This window comes from Branchiostoma belcheri, unplaced genomic scaffold (genome assembly GCF_001625305.1).
Source record: "Branchiostoma belcheri isolate BF01 breed outbred unplaced genomic scaffold, Haploidv18h27 scaffold14, whole genome shotgun sequence".
In the NCBI taxonomy this organism is placed as follows: Eukaryota; Metazoa; Chordata; class Leptocardii; order Amphioxiformes; family Branchiostomatidae; genus Branchiostoma; species Branchiostoma belcheri.
Window position 1 is genome coordinate 2,932,730 of NW_017802824.1, and position 15,948 is coordinate 2,948,677.

At 40.2% G+C, this 15,948-nt stretch overlaps 1 protein-coding gene across 1 annotated transcript; it reads right to left on the reverse strand.

Annotated features, from left to right (window-relative positions):
* Positions 1-2,577: 2,577 nt before the first annotated feature.
* LOC109464739 (uncharacterized protein C11orf65-like) lies at positions 2,578-15,641 on the reverse strand. Its single transcript, XM_019761815.1, has 15 exons — positions 15,519-15,641; positions 15,087-15,218; positions 14,664-14,710; positions 14,099-14,187; positions 13,324-13,453; positions 11,421-11,521; positions 10,691-10,877; positions 8,864-9,010; positions 7,860-8,016; positions 7,191-7,249; positions 6,771-6,845; positions 4,225-4,289; positions 3,744-3,914; positions 3,345-3,400; positions 2,578-2,790 (listed from the first exon to the last, which is right to left on the reverse strand). The coding sequence occupies exons 2-15, from the start codon at positions 15,136-15,138 to the stop codon at positions 2,609-2,611; spliced, it is 1,518 nt and encodes a 505-aa protein (XP_019617374.1). The 5' UTR covers positions 15,139-15,218; positions 15,519-15,641; the 3' UTR covers positions 2,578-2,608.
* Between the last annotated feature and the right edge of the window lie 307 nt (positions 15,642-15,948).

Here is a 15,948-nt window from a genome sequence, read left to right on the forward strand (position 1 = left end):
CCTGCATCGTAATACCATTTTTACTAAATAATCATTGCATTCTGTTGAAACTTGTTAAACACATAATTGCAATTGAAATACAAGAATTGTCCATGTACAGTTGCAATCCTGAAGTGGAAACAATATGTATCAGTTGTAGTACAATTTTCCCGGATTATTGTCGGGAGAAAGTGAAGTCAAAGGTCTATGGAACTCGGAATCAAAAGGTCCCGGGTTCGAGTCCTGACATACCACATGTGCCCGTTGGAAAGGCACTTTACACGACTGTCCTCACTTCGCTCAGGTGAAAGTGAGCATATATGTATTGTCCCCTGTGTTGGTGGCGGCAGTTGAAAATAATTGAGTGTGCCGTCACCTTGTGATTAGATGTTGGAATATATATAAAAAAAAGCTCTATGGAACAGGTTGTGCGAAATATTGAGCTAAAAACAACAGTGGTTAGTGGTTACTATAGTAAAATAATGGTTTATTGTCGACGTCAAGCTCCGTTGTGAATTTACTTCAAATTTGATTAGGTTACAATTTGTAATTAATGAATTTTTGTGCTGTTTTTGTACACACTTTTATTTGTTTGTAACAAAGGATTTTCAAAACTGTATGGCGTTTTTGTCGAAAATGCAAAATACACGTACACATGTTAAGGAAATCGTTACTCAAGCAACTGGATAGATTTTGATGACTATCAGACGTTTCAAGCCGAGCAGGTCTACTTTTTTGTCAGTGACCGCAAAATAGATTGCACAGAACGAAAAACTGGCCGAATTCATGTACAAAATGTACAAGTATATGTTTTCAAACCCGGGTGCCATTCTCCGGATTTCTCTTTACGTTCTCTTAACCTACACTAAACAGTGGGCCTCACTGGAAGAAAAATGTCCAGACTATGCATGATGACTAATAAACTGGTGGACGTCCCAAATACTAAGTACCTAATTCCAGGCCAGAAGAGAACAAGAAATAGCCATACCTTCAAGTACTAGAGTTATCAACCAAGGATTGAGGTGTTCAAGAATTCATTCTTTTCTAGAACTATCTCAGAGTGGAACTCGCTGTCACCAAGTACAGTAGGGACATTGTCCGATTTAGATAGCTTTAAACAATATCTAGAGTTAGAAGTTCAAGGGTTATGTGTAACAAGTCGATCGCACCGCGTACCTGCGAAGCGGGTATGTTGTAAAGGCGGTTATTACCGGCTATCATACAGATACAGACGTTGGCTCAGTGTTGGGCAATTGAAAAGAGAGAGCGGTGGTAACTACGAAAGATGGTACCCGGGCGTAGTAAAACTGGCAGTAGTATACTAGCATAAGTGCACTAATCATCCTCCCGAGGCAGGGGTGCTTCCTTACTAACTAACTAACGTATTTGCCGCGGCATAGCTCTGCCGTTGGAGAATGACACTAATATGCAGCGGAGGGTCTCACAGCGACACCTTTCTCGTCTAATCAGTACTGCAATATCCTGATCGTCTGACGTTTCTTACTCCACCCGCTTCTGTGCATATTGACGCGATTTTGTCAAGTGAATGGAACCGTCATGGGATCAAACATGGATCCCATGGAACCGTCAGTGCTTCAGTACCAAGTGCAATCAGATTTAGTTGCGTGCACCCAAGCAGCTGCACAGAAAGCGACCTCTATTAATCTTTATCAGTACTGCAAAAAAGGCCAATCAATGCAACACCCTTTCACCTGCCTGCATACTAGCAATGAGGATTGCAACAGGGGCCACCACTACACAGACTGGCCAGTCGTGTACCAACTGGCCAGTCGGTACAACCCTATCTATATGTCAGGTAAAATACCACACTGCTAAGAGTATTACATAGAAAACAGGAGACACAGCCTTTATTTCATGTATGCATATAGGGATTATTAATTCAGTACTTTTTCCATCTCATTCAACTTTAAGTGAGTGCATGATTACTTAGTTCCAAAACACATAATATACAACCTTGATATGTTCAGATACTGTACAGACTTTCCCTCTTAGTCGCAATTGTGAAAAGCACTAAATTACGTGTATACTGGAAAATATTTGCCATTTCTACAAAATTACTTGGACTTTAATATCAAGGCATATCAATAGAGATGTGTCAAATCATAACATTCTACAGCTTCAACTGTACATATATATATATTTCAAAGAGACTGATGTGTATAAATCACATCATTCTACAGCTTTTCACTGTGCGTATGTATCTTTCGAACACAATGAGTCAGACTTTACAAAACTAGTTCTTGAATGTACAGATTGAAATAGAATAATGGTCAATTTGTTTTTAAAAATTCTGTGCTTAAAGTGCGGAGTGGGTTCTTGTACATGATGAGATATTCTCCCATAGTCAGTCACTTTTAAAAACCACAGTGCTTGATAGAGTATGGATATGGCTACATATAGACTTCTCTAAAAATGGCAATAATCTGGCTCAAGGTAGCTGTTGTTTTATATCATAGGTGTCCGGAGAAGGGTGAGGGGTGGTGGTCCATTCCCCTGGGTGGGGTAGGGGGCTGATGCTCAGTATGCCTCAGGTTCAGGTGTACCAGGGGTTGGTCTGGAGGGGGGGAGGGAGTCCATACACCCTGGGTGGGAGTAGGGGGGCTGGTGTTCAGTATGCCTCAGGTTCAGGTGTGCCAGGGGTGGGTCTGGAGGGGGGGTGGGAGTCCATACCCCCTGGGTGGGGGGACTGGTGCTTACTCTGTGCGCCGGACACACGGGAGCCCTTCGGCGTATCTATGAGGTGTGCTACAGACGAGAGCGCGAAGGCTGCAGGGTCTGCTGAGATGATATCTGTAACAACAACAAAATCATGACAAATGAGAGATCCAACAATGTTGAAGAAAATTTGTCTTCAAGTAGATTCTTCAGATTTAACAGTCTGTCAATATTGGCTGCATGTAATCATTAGCCATCGGCCCATCGCAATGGGTGGCAAATTGGGTATGTTGATGTATGTTAATATATTGTGTATGTTGATGTATACATGTACATGTTGACGTATTGTTACATTTATGTGTATACTCTCTCCTGGATGAATAGCTGTGACCCTCGGGTGGGCAGCTAAAGGAGAGTTTTATCTCAATAAACTCAATATTAGTACTGCTCAACAAATTTGATACTGTCTTACCAATCTGAATTAATTTATTGCGCCACCCAAAGATCTGTTTTGAGATTAGAGGAACGTGTTGTTTGCTCTGAACAGAAAACACCGTCCAAGATCTGACTTCCTATATAAGAGCACAAATTACACAAGTTGCAAACATGGGCTAAAACCAGTGATTGAGCCCGTCTGAATTTTTTTTTCATAATGGCTAATGGTTAAAGAAATCAGGTTTTGTACTTACTTATCTGTCTCTCTGATGCAGCACTTGTTCCAATCTCCTTCCATGTGTCCATATACCTGTTATGGGCAACAGAACTGTTATAAAAACTGCCACATTTTGAATTCAAATTTATAAACAAGACCATTATCATTACTTCTGCATGCATAGAGTCACTTGAATATTCCTTCATTGAAAAAACAGAAAATTATGGATAAATTCATTTTGTAATGATATGGGAAAATTACAGTTGCTTGACAGGAGATTTCATTGTCCAAACTTGTCTAATCTAATACCTGTCAATAATGTCATCAAGTTGGTGAATGATTGAATAACAAAGTTCTAAATTATCCACAACCACAACCACAAGAGCCAACATTTTGATGATCGTCTGTTATCTAATCTTATCTATCTAAAACTTACTCATCAAAGTTCAGCCCATTGGTCCAGTCCAAGAGTTCGTCGACCTCCCAGTCCTGGATGGAGTCGGGTCCCTTCTCCTGCGCCACGCGTACAATCCCGTTGGCAGCGTCCTGAATCAGCGTTGACGTGTGGGAGTCTGTCGACTTGGAGCGCAACATGCCTTCCTTATACCTGGGAAAGTAAAAAACAGAGTAATTAGGTTATTGGTATACAATGGCTTAGACCATACTGTAAATAACAATTTTTTCCCAGTACATGTACTTTTTATATTTGCGGTTTTCGTGAGCATGTCTACTTTTCTCAAACTGCGAACTTCTGAAGAAAAATCTGAAGAAAAAATTGAAAAATAAAAAATCCTGGAGGAAAGTACACGGGTACAAAAATGGACACTTTACCCTGTTAACTATGAGTCTCATCTACTGGTACACTTTTGTTGAAAAATGAAAAACATGAAACAAATGAATAATATGATTGTACTCACATTTTCATCATCCATTCCACTTTTTTCTTCTTTCTCTTCTTCTCCACATCTTGTTTTCTCCTCAGCTGAATAAAGAAAACATTCAATTGATAGATGTTGATTGTTGAGTTAACTTAGCAAGCAAGCGTACCTACTATTTACATGTACATAAAACAAGCAAGCATACCAACTATTTACATAAAACAAGCAAGCATACCTACTATTTACATAAAACAAATGACATAACACTTCATTTGGCCTGGGCCCCTCTATTACATGTATTTTATTTTAATATACATGTTTTATGGGCAAGCTTACAAATAACACAATGACAACTGCTGTGTAAGGTATCAATGAACAAATACCATCACACAACACACAACAGCGACGGGGGCTGACATCGTCTACCAGATAAAAGAAAAAATGCTTCAAGGTCTCAATCCCTCTAAAGCATCCGGACCAGACCAAATACCACCGTGGTTCCTCAAGTTGACAGCTAGTGAAATCGCGCCTGTTCTAACCAATATTTTCCAACACTCGCTAAACACTGCAGAAATCCCTAAAGATTGGAGGGATGCAAATATATGCGCCATCTTTAAAAAAGGAGATAGAGCGGTCCCCAGCAACTACAGACCTGTTTCACTGACCTGCATATCCTGCAAACTACTTGAACATATTATCCATAGCCAAATCATGAAGCACCTAGAAAGTTACAGTATATTAACGGATTACCAGCATGGATTCAGAGCCAAACGATCCACAGAAACACAGCTTATACTAACAGTCCATGACATAGCTGGCGCACTAAACAGTAAACGGCAGGTAGATTTAGCAATACTTGATTTCACTAAAGCCTTTGATAAAGTCCCCCATGGCAGGCTCATCTCAAAACTGGAGTATTATGGAATCCAAGGCCCTACGCTGAATTGGTTAAAGGCTTTCCTGACCAACAGGGAGCAAACAGTAGTGGTTGAAGGGAAGGCGTCGGCTCCAGTTAAAGTAGCGTCTGGGGTCACTCAAGGAACCGTCCTGGGGCCATTGCTCTTTCTCTTGTATATAAATGACCTACCAGATCGGCTTGACTCAAATGTGAGGTTATTTGCCGATGACTGTCTATTGTATGTAGAGCTTTCTACACAGACCGACTCACAACTTCTCCAAAAAGACCTGAACACCCTGGAAGAATGGCAAAGCAAATGGCTCATGCAGTTTAATCCCGAAAAATGCTACATTATGCACATAACAAACAAACGAACACCACATGCAACTAGCTACCAGTTTTGTGGTCAGGCTTTAGCAACCACAAAATCCATCCGTATCTGGGCGTCACGCTGACAAGCGGACTGAAGTGGGGTACACATGTTAATAATATCACAACTAAGGCGAAACAGACATTGGGAGTGATTAAACGTAATCTGTGGGCATGTCCAACTAGAGTAAAATCACTTGCATACACGTCACTTGTAAGACCGAACCTAGAATACGCTGCGACAGTATGGGATCCATATACAAAGAAAGACAAAGACAAATTGGAAAGGGTACAGAATCAAGCTGCAAGATTCTGTATGAACAACTATGTAAGAGGTGCTAGTGTCACGGAAATGAAAAGAAACCTACAGTGGACTTCACTGGAAGACAGAAGAAAGATGTCTAGACTATGCATGATGTACAAAATGACTAATAAACTGGTGGATGTCCCAACTACTAAGTACCTAATACCAGCCCAGAAGAGAACAAGAAATAGCCACGCATTCAAGTACCAGAGTTATCAACCAAGGATTGAGGTGTTCAAGAATTCATTCTTTCCTAGAACTATCGCAGAGTGGAACTCACTGTCACCAAGTACAGTAGGGGCATTGTCAATAGATAGCTTTAAACAATGTCTAGAGCTAGAAGTTCAAGGGTTAGGTGTAACAAGTCGATCGGTGTAATATAGCCAGCTGCCGCCGCGCCGCGTGCCTGCGAAGCTGGTGTGTTACGCCGAAAGGCGGTTATACCGGCTATACAGATACAGATACAGATACAGATACTTCACCCGGTGTTAATGTTACACTTCAGAGAAGCCACGTGACTCAAGTCTCCCTGGGTCAGTCTATTGAGGAAGACCAGAGTGACTGGTCAAAAGTTCTAGATCACTGAGAGCAATCTTTAGTTTATTATATAAGGCCATGTTGATTTTATTATATGGATGGCATCCGCGCGCGCATGAATTTTCGGCCGTTTCCAAAAAAAAAAAGTTTTCAACCATACTGTAAATCGTACAAAACAGTTGCAAAATGAGCAAAAATATACCGTAAGTTACAAAAAACCATACCAATGTCGTAGAATGCCAAAATCAAATGAAAAAAGACGAAATTGTAAAGAAATGAACTTGAAGACTAGATTATTCGCCAAACCATATTCTGTCCCATTTGTTCAACACTCATGACCACGTAGATTTCATAATGAAAACAACTTTTTTTTTTTGCAAAACTTTTTTTTTATTAGCACGCGCGCATCAATTTTGGGGCTCCCGGAGGATGTCATCCATATAATCAAATCAACATGGCCTAAACACAAACACAAACCTTGTTGTGGTGAAACTCCACTTTCTTCCTGGATGACTCCCATGTAATTATGTCCTGCTGGGCATTCTGTAGTAACTGGGGGTGAAATAATGGAAAATATTTAACAACTCATATCATTCTGTATGAAGGTGCTAAATATTTAGCATGGAAAGGAGACATTTTTACCTTACCTAATATTGCAACTTCCCTGGACAACATAGAAAGCACGGTACTGGTATTGCATAGTGATGCATACCTATTGCATGCTCGAAAATATGGATTTGTTTCCATATTTTCATGGAAAATACTTCTATGTGAATGTCTTTATGTTCATGCAACATAACACACTTTAATTTTATGGTACAGCATTACACAATATAGCTACACCTATGGCATAGGTTCTATGGATATACCGGTACATTATCATCCAATGAGGCTTACTCTGTCTGACACCAGTCTCCACCCATTGTTCTCTATTCTCTCATACCAGCCAGTCTTGTCTGTATGGAAACAAAAAGACAGAAAAAGCTGAAACATAGATTATATAATATTAAGTAATGCCAAATGCAGTGTACTTATTACATGCAATGTCATCTAAGTCCCCGCTCTAGATGGTTAACCGTCGCCTGTCACACATTCACGAATTTGACCTCCCGAGCACTACCCGAATGCCCTAGGACTATGGTTAGGAATACTATTAGTAGATTGGAGCATTTCTTTTTTTCTACCTCCATGGTTGGAGCAAAGTTGGTTGCTGTTCGGTGAGGTCAGCTACTATTTTGCTGCACCAGCTGAATGTTTCAAAATGTGAAAAAAGATTCAGGGCTTTGTCGGGAGGTTATGACATGGTTGACTGGTGTTTGGCTGTAAAACAGCAGAGCACCTGCCAACAGAGCACCTGCCATGCAGCAGAGCACCTGCCAGCAGAGCATCTGCCAGCACCTGCCATGCAACGGTATACTGTCACCAGTCGAAAGCAGCCAAAAGAAAAAAAAAAGCTTGAGTGCAGGAAAGGTACTGTAGAACTTCTTAAATCCAGCACAAGAAGACTTTCTTTTACTTCATGCATATTGAGCTTAACACTAAAAGCCAAAAAATGTCTTTCCTTACCATCCACCAAAGGCTTGTGTACTGTCCTGTTGTGTCTCTGTTTGGCCTCTACTCGCAGGATGGCAGCTTTAGTGTAGTCCTTGGGACTGTTGGCACACAGATCGATAATGGTACGATGGGTGAAGATCTTGTAGTAGATGTTGGGTGGGAATCTGTCCTGTAAACACACAAACACAGAAGAGTGAACCCTTGAATGAAAACTCAGAAATAGTGTTCTATAGCCAGAATCTGTTTTTATGTCATTTGATGGAATTTGACTGCTCGTGATGGACAAATTTTGATAGTTCAACATCTTTGGCCAACAAAAATTGTTGTGTAAAGATTATGGAAAGAGATGACATGCTCACTGAATAAAAATGTCATACAATTTGAGATTAACAACAGTGAATCTCTCTAGATGGAAATTTGATGCATGATGCGATAACGTTATTCTGGCCCATGTAATAACTTTTTCCAAATGTTCTATACAGTAATAAATTGAATGTGTTTTGTGTGCACAGAGTGCACAACTTTTGAAATTTTGAAAACCAGATTTGGATGATGTTACAATTTTTTAAAGAACACAAAATTTCCACACATTTCGCATTGAAATGTGTGTATCCTCAGGTGGGTATTACATGGATGAAATATATTTTTTTCTTATAGGCCACACCAATTTGATTTGTAGGTTCTTGGATTTTTTCAGAAAAAATATGAAGCAACAGGACAAAAAAAACCAAATAGACCAAGGCATCCTATGATGGCCCCAAATGGCATGATAGAAGCCATGAAGTCAACATACCAGGCTAGTTTGTAATTCAAACAATGAATTTCAAACCTTTAATCAAACCACTGCATTGATAGATGAGAAACCTGTAACAACTCTGAAGAGATTAGGGACCTTTTTTTGCAATCAGGAAAAATGAAGCGGGCGAATCCATGAACCAACAAATTAAATTGGTTTGGCCTAAATAAAGCAAAAAAGAGTGAAAAAAGATGGTGTAGTAACCCTCATTTTCCCTTACCCCAGCCAGCCTAAACTTGACATGAGCCCCCATAGCTGAGTCTAGGAGTTTGGCCTCGTTGGGGTTGATACATCTGAGCATCATGGACGGGTCTCCCTTCCCCTTGAAGTTAATGAGGTCTCTGTAATATCTGTACACCTGGACATCCTGTGGGAGAGAAAATGCTCGTGTAAGACCAGTGGTAGAATATGTACGCATAAATACATGGTCGGGTGGTCTTATGGCATAACAGCGGAGTGCTCGACTCAGAACCAAGAGTTCAAGTCCTGACATGCCACCAATCTTGTGCCCTTGGGAAATGTACTTAGCACAACTTTCCTCACTTAACTCAAGTGAAAATGAGTATTGTCTGTCCTGTATTTATGGGTTCACCACACCACGAAGTGGTGTGTGGTGAACCCATATTGCTTTTTCTGGTGTTTCTTCTTCTCCTCCTTCTTCTCCTGCCATTTTTTAAATGGATTCAGCTTCTTCATTTTAGGGCCTAAGGTCCTGAAATTTGGTATGGAGGTACAGTGGGCAAATACCCCTAGGCGTTTTTTAAATTTTTGTGATACAGGCTTTTAGAATGGTTTTATTTGAGTTTTTTGGCTGTGTTATAGCAAATGTATTACTGTGTTAGTGTGCCAGCCCTGTTTACCACGTTTGAGCATGAGTCATCACAATGGAATGCAGGGCATCAACCAATAGGCATGCAGCTTTCCTCTATTCTTCTTGCTGATTGGCTGTTGGGATTTAACTTGATTAACACCTGCACAGAGCATTTCCACCTGCACAGAGCATTTCTTGCTGATTGGCTGTTGGGATTTAACTTGATTAACACCTGCACAGAGCATTTCCATACTAACAGTATGTCTGTATTCAAGTGTTTTGGTAGGTATTTCAAGCTTTCCTGCTCCAGCATTGGAATGCGGGGCATGAACGTTTTTTTTTTTTTGAAAATCAACAGTTTGCATTATGCAATTAAAAATCCTAACCAATAAAGTAGGGAATAACTATCCAACTGTTGTTTTAGTTGTATGTTACTTCATATTATAGTTATATCAATGTAAATCATTGTTTTCCCTTGTGTTTCTCATTCTTTCCCTGCCATGTCGTAAAATGTGGTGAACCCATCGCTGTATTTGCTCCAAAGCAAATATTGGCCTTTCTAGTTGTTTCTAGTTATGTGTGGGACACAACACCAGCAACAGCTGCCTTTGTTCCACGTGTTATTATTGCACTGTTGCAATTTCAATAAATCAAAAATCAAATACATGTATAACAGGAACTGATGTAATTTATGATATTACAGAAAAGTTGGGGGACAAAACATAAGGGGAACACTGCACTGCAACACAACTAATATTACTAGTAGTAAGCACATCAGCAGAACGTACTGTGCTTGTGCAAAACCCATAGTGTATCATTCAAAGATCTATGGCAGAACATCTCAATTATGGTCAGGTTTGTGTGTGACATCCTGTCTATAGTTTTCAAACATTGTGTCTGCAAAGAAATTGTCTGCAAAGAGCAAAATTTTGATACAACGTTAACCAGACATCCAACGAAAACCATGAAAAGTCCAGGTTTCATGCGGATGCAGTATGTTCTGCCAACATGATCACCCAGTCACTGGTACATGCTTCAATTATCCCCATTTCAGAAACCTGAGCATCATAATGATCAATGCATTTTTCTTGCTTGAAAGTGATGTGATTTTATACACATCTTTATTATCTTTACAACAGGCAAAATTCTGATGCAACGTTGACCAAAAATCGAGGAAGAATTGTGAAAAATTCAGATTTTGTGCAGGCACAGTATGTTCTGTCACATATAACTCACAATGTGTCTTCTCCAGGCCCGCTGAATCTTCATGGCAGCTTTCCTCTCGCTGATTGGTTCAGTTTTCCCCTCGTCCTTCAGGAAGGACATCCCGCTGGACATGGCGCTGAGAGGCTTACTGATGACACGACCCTTATTGGACCTCCGCCATGCCTTCTGGATCTCTGATGCACAGAAGTCATTGAACCTGAGAAGGGCCACAAAACTAAGTTATAGATTGAAAATCATAAATACACAGGTTAGGGAAACTTCCCAAGGACACAGCAATTGTAACGGGGCAAGGTGGTCTAGATCTTGTTAAGGGTTTATGACTCAGAATCTGAAGGTTCTGAGTTTGAATCCCTGCATGGCAGACCCCATTGTTGTGTTCTTGGGAAAGGCACTTCACACATATTTCCTCACTTGACTCAGGTGCAAGTGAGTACCAAGCTTTGGTTAGGGACATCCTTTTCCATAGGATATAAAGCCACTCTGAGGCCCCATGTTTGAAGCCAGCCACACCTTGAGCACGTTAAAGATCCCACCACACTTATCGAAAAGAGTAGAAGAATTCCTGGTGTGAGTGGTTCAAACCTTACAGTCCAGTCTGAAGTAGTAAACTTACTGTACAAACGGTTTCATGGTTATCCAAAACAAACAAGCAACTAGCATGAGTATGTTTTGCACATACATGAAATCAATGATGGTAAAGCTGATATGATTTTTGGAAGATTAATCTGTTCAAACTTACGAGAAGATCTCAGCTCTGTCCAGGTTCCTCCCTTGTCTCACCATCTCTTCCACGTAGTTTTTATACGCTGTTTCCAACTTCATCCTCTGCAATGATTTATCCTACAGAAGATAGAAGAAATTGAAATTTAGTAACAGTCACTTCTGAACTACTGTTTTAGTTCGTGCAACTTGGTAACGGGTGCAATGGCCAAGTGGGTAGAGTTCACCTTGCATTTTTGGTATGTTGTGAGTTTGATTCCCAGCCAAGTCATACCAAAAAATGGTACATATGCTTTCTCTGCTTAGGACTCAGTATTTGGGAAAGAGTATGGGAGTTAAGTACACACCACTATGACGAGTGAGGCACCTGCTATAGTAATTTTGGGACTGTGTGGCCCAAGGGCTATAGAGACAGAGATGGGCACCACCCTATACACCATATACAGTACGAGAAGGAACACTGAATAAAATGTTCTTGCAGTTGCAGATGCATGTTCTGGGGTATCAAATGAAAAGTGATGAAAAAAGCGTAACAATATACGTCAAAAGTAGGTCTGCATTTTGTCAGTTGGTGGAAACACAGTACTTTGGAGAGAAAAGTGTGAAATCTTTTTGAGGTGCTTTAGAAGTAGCCTAATGTTTTTTGATTTTAAAGTGCACATGTGCATCTCCCCATGGATGACTTTGCTGCTGCACCTCTTCATGCTCCTGTGATGTTAGCTGATGCTGGAGTTCTGGAGAAGAGTCTGTTGTCTTCAGACTATGCGATGATGATGCTGTGGTGCTCTCATCCTTGTTGCCATGGCAATTTGAGGAGCGGACTTTTTTCACCATCACAACAACCTCATAACCATTGTTGTCATCACCATCATCATCATCATCGTCATCATCATCATCATCGTTATCATCATCATCATTACTATCATCATCATTGTCGTCATCATCATCACCATTACCATCATCACTGTCATCTTCATCTGTGCTACTGTCAGTGTCATCATCTGTAGTAACAGCAGTTTCTTCTCTCTCATCTTTACGAGAACTTCCATTTAGTTCCTCCACTTCTTTCTTTTCATCTCCAGTATCTTTTTCTCCCATCTCTGGCTGTTGTTTAGACAGTGGGCTCACAGTCCCACTACTTGAACTGTGATCTGTTGTATCTGGTGTGTGTTTTGTGATGGGAAGGCTGGGGTACACGTCAAGTTCCATGTGCAACTTTGGGCCAACCGGGGTTGATGGAGAACTCTTGGCTGGAGACTGTATTATCATTAAAGCATTCAAAGTACTTATGCCATCTTATCTCCACACAAATCACAAAAAGGGAAAGAAAAACAAAGTACAAGTACATGTAATGTACATGTAGTGTCATTCAAAATCCCTATACAACTCCAACTGTGTAGAAAAGTTCATTCATGATTCTATGTAGAAAATGAAGGGCCATTCATAATTCTTTTATAGGTACCCTGAATTTAGAAACACAAAACTACCAGTCCAACTATGCAGCTAGTAAAATATAAGCTACTTGTATGTATAATGGCATCCTATGAAACATTATACATCAAAGACTCTGTGAGCTGATAGACTATACACCTGTTTTAAGAAAAGGGAAGAGAGATTAAATGACACATTTAATGATAGCAATAACCTTAAATGTATAGATTTAGAGTGGTAGATAGCAGCTGACCTCTTTCACCCATGGCCAGTGTTAACGTCACACTTCATAGAAGCTACTAGTACATGAAATCTCACTGGGTCAGTCTATTGATTTAGAGGAAGACCAGTGTGACTGGTCAAAAGCTCTGGGTGAGAATTATCTTTTGTGTTGGAACAAAAGTTTGAACTTCCATGATAAAAGTTTTAACTGTAAACATATAACTACCAACACAGATGAACTTTCAAGCATATGATAGTGTTAGACTGACCCTTTTGGGTACGTCCGGCTGTGGAGGTGTCCTGACGTCCCTGAGCCCCTGCTCACTGTGCTGGAACCTGCTGCCCTGGTACTCACACTTCCTACTCTCATCAGGGTGGGTGATCGCAAAGTACTTACACCTGAAACACAGAGCAGAATATTTATGGGCAACTGGTCTGTACAGAAGAAAGTCTGGCAGGATAACATCAAGGACTGCACGTCCCTCACCTTCCCACAACTCCTGACAGCAGCCCAAGATATGAAGACCTGGCTGCACCTCTGCTGCAAGGTCTGCCTTGTCCCCCTGACAACCAGTGTCGGTCATGGGACTAGGTAGGTAGGTAGGCAGGGTAGGTTTGTACAGGGTCCTTTGGTATATCTCACACACAATGAGCACTGACACAAAACAATCCAGGGGGGGTCTGGGGACATGGTCCGACATTTTGAAATCTTGACCACCTGAAATGCTAGTTCTTGCATTTTGAGGGGCAAATTTTAATGGTAGTCTAAGCTTAGTTTAATGATATCCCTTTATAAGTCTTTACACATCAATATTCACTGGAAACTACACAATCTACTAGCAGTTTATTTGCTATTAGACGTATCCTCCTTCGCAAACTTCTTAAAGTGACAGAATTGATCTTTTTGAGGGAGCGACACTTAACCACTGCCCCATTAAAAGTCTGTCCAGGTTGCTAACAAGCTATACCTACGGTAAAATAAAAATACTAAAATCTTTTAATGTTATATATCACGTGACAAATCTCAGATGCAAATCAGCTCACCTGACAAAATGTCCCCTCCACACTCTCTGGATCTCCACTGCTGCCGCCACAAGGGCATCATCACTGACAACTTTTAACCTGATGAGGGCCTGGAAAATGGTAATAATTGAAGTTAATCCCTTCGTTTATTTTACCAATTTATTACTTTGCGTCATAAGCCAAAAGTCCACACAAATTTACATTGACAAATGGATGTTACAACAATTTAAAGTCAATCAAATATAATGTTGAAAACACTGCATTATAATTCACATGTTGGTAGAATGTACTGCACCTGCACAAAAACTGTTAATGTATTGTGCACAGCACTTCGGAAAAACGTTTCATTTAACTTAATTTTAAGATCATAACTGCATATTTGAGGATGGCATCCCATCAATAATTTTTAAATGTTGCAATTGCACACAGCATTTGGGCAAAATTCTGGTGCAACCAAACCACTAAAAAACATGAAAAATCAGTGTTTCGTGCAGGCACAGTATGTTCCATGACGCTTACTGACTTTTACTAAGTTTTAGATCTATCACACCACATACAAACACTAAATGTTTTCTTGTTTCCTCACCTGTCTTTCAGACTTGGGTAGTCTGGAAATCTGTCCTTGTGGATCATCTTTGAGAAAAAAACAACAACATTCACTTAATAATACTAATCCCAAATGTTGGCATTTGCAAACTTTGGAAGCAGACGTACGTATGTGATAATCATAAGAACCCTGTGTGATATGGCTAGTTATCGCATTGACCTGAACACCTGTATCAAACGTTATCATTGCCCAGGTATAACATAAAGAGTTAACTATATGCTCACTGCCCGACCCATTATAATTAGGTTTATTATGTGTTATAGTACTGTGAACTTGTATATTTTACTTGCGTTGCCTTACGAGTTGTGTTGTACGAGTTGTGTTGAGTAACAACCCAATAGATTACAAAACAAGGAACTCTTACTATGCTAGTACATTCCTTAAATCTTTGGACTGTCTTACCTGGAAGATCCACTTGGTCGACTATCTTCTGTGCTTCCTTAGAACTCAACATTGTTCATCTCATGCACAAGCAAATTACTCCAAGAAGTAGCAACAAGCCTCATGCAAGTATTTGAAGTAAAGTGAAGTGTACTGTAACGAAAATATGTTATGGTTATAATATATTTTAATATAACTGGGGAAGAAACATGCCGTCATGAGCTGTTCCATACTTTTTATTTCATGAAGAGAAAATTCTTTGTTATAAGATCATCAAATCGTTGTTTTTCTGTAATTTGTTACTTCGCTTCATAGCTAACGTTATTTTGGTCCGCCATGTTTGTTTATATGCAGTTGCCAAGGAAATTAAATAGGGATTGTCCCTACAAACTTGGTTCGGTTACGTCCCCATTGTAACTAAATTGATCATGCGATCTTAGTTAATAATCTTACCTTTTAATAATTTCAGATTTGTGGCCGCAACGTCTGAAAATTTGTTGTTTTCTTGAGAAAACTTCAGAGATTTGCAGTCGCCGATGACCCAGTGTGACCTCTGCAAGAAAGAGTTTGCAGTGCACTGTGGGATGTGAGAATGTACCACTAAATGGAAGGGGTGTTTGTTAAACACCGAGGTTGGTTTGAAATATCTTTTTGAATATCGCCCGGAATTCAGGATACTACAAACCTTTGACGGATTCCAGTACGACTACCCGAACAATAGTGAACACCGTTCAACTGCCTAACCTGATTTACCTTTTCGCAATGGTGCGTATGCTGTTGCTCCCCCTAGGAAATATATTTTGAGCGAGATAAGTTGCTAGCTTCTAAGATGTGTCTCAAGTATAAACCGCTAGATGTCGCTGCAAGCACAATAACGTACACC

Bases quoted from the DNA above. Each gene is read 5' to 3' on its own strand.
- LOC109464739 (XM_019761815.1), bottom strand. From the start codon at position 15,138: ATGTTGAGTTCTAAGGAAGCACAGAAGATAGTCGACCAAGTGGATCTT. The intron at 14,188-14,663 runs GTGAGGAAACAA...ACCATTTTCCAG, and splicing joins TACCCAAGTCTGAAAGACAG to GCCCTCATCAGGTTAAAAGT. The intron at 6,846-7,190 runs GTAAGCCTCATT...TTTCACCCCCAG, and splicing joins GGAGACTGGTGTCAGACAGA to TTACTACAGAATGCCCAGCA.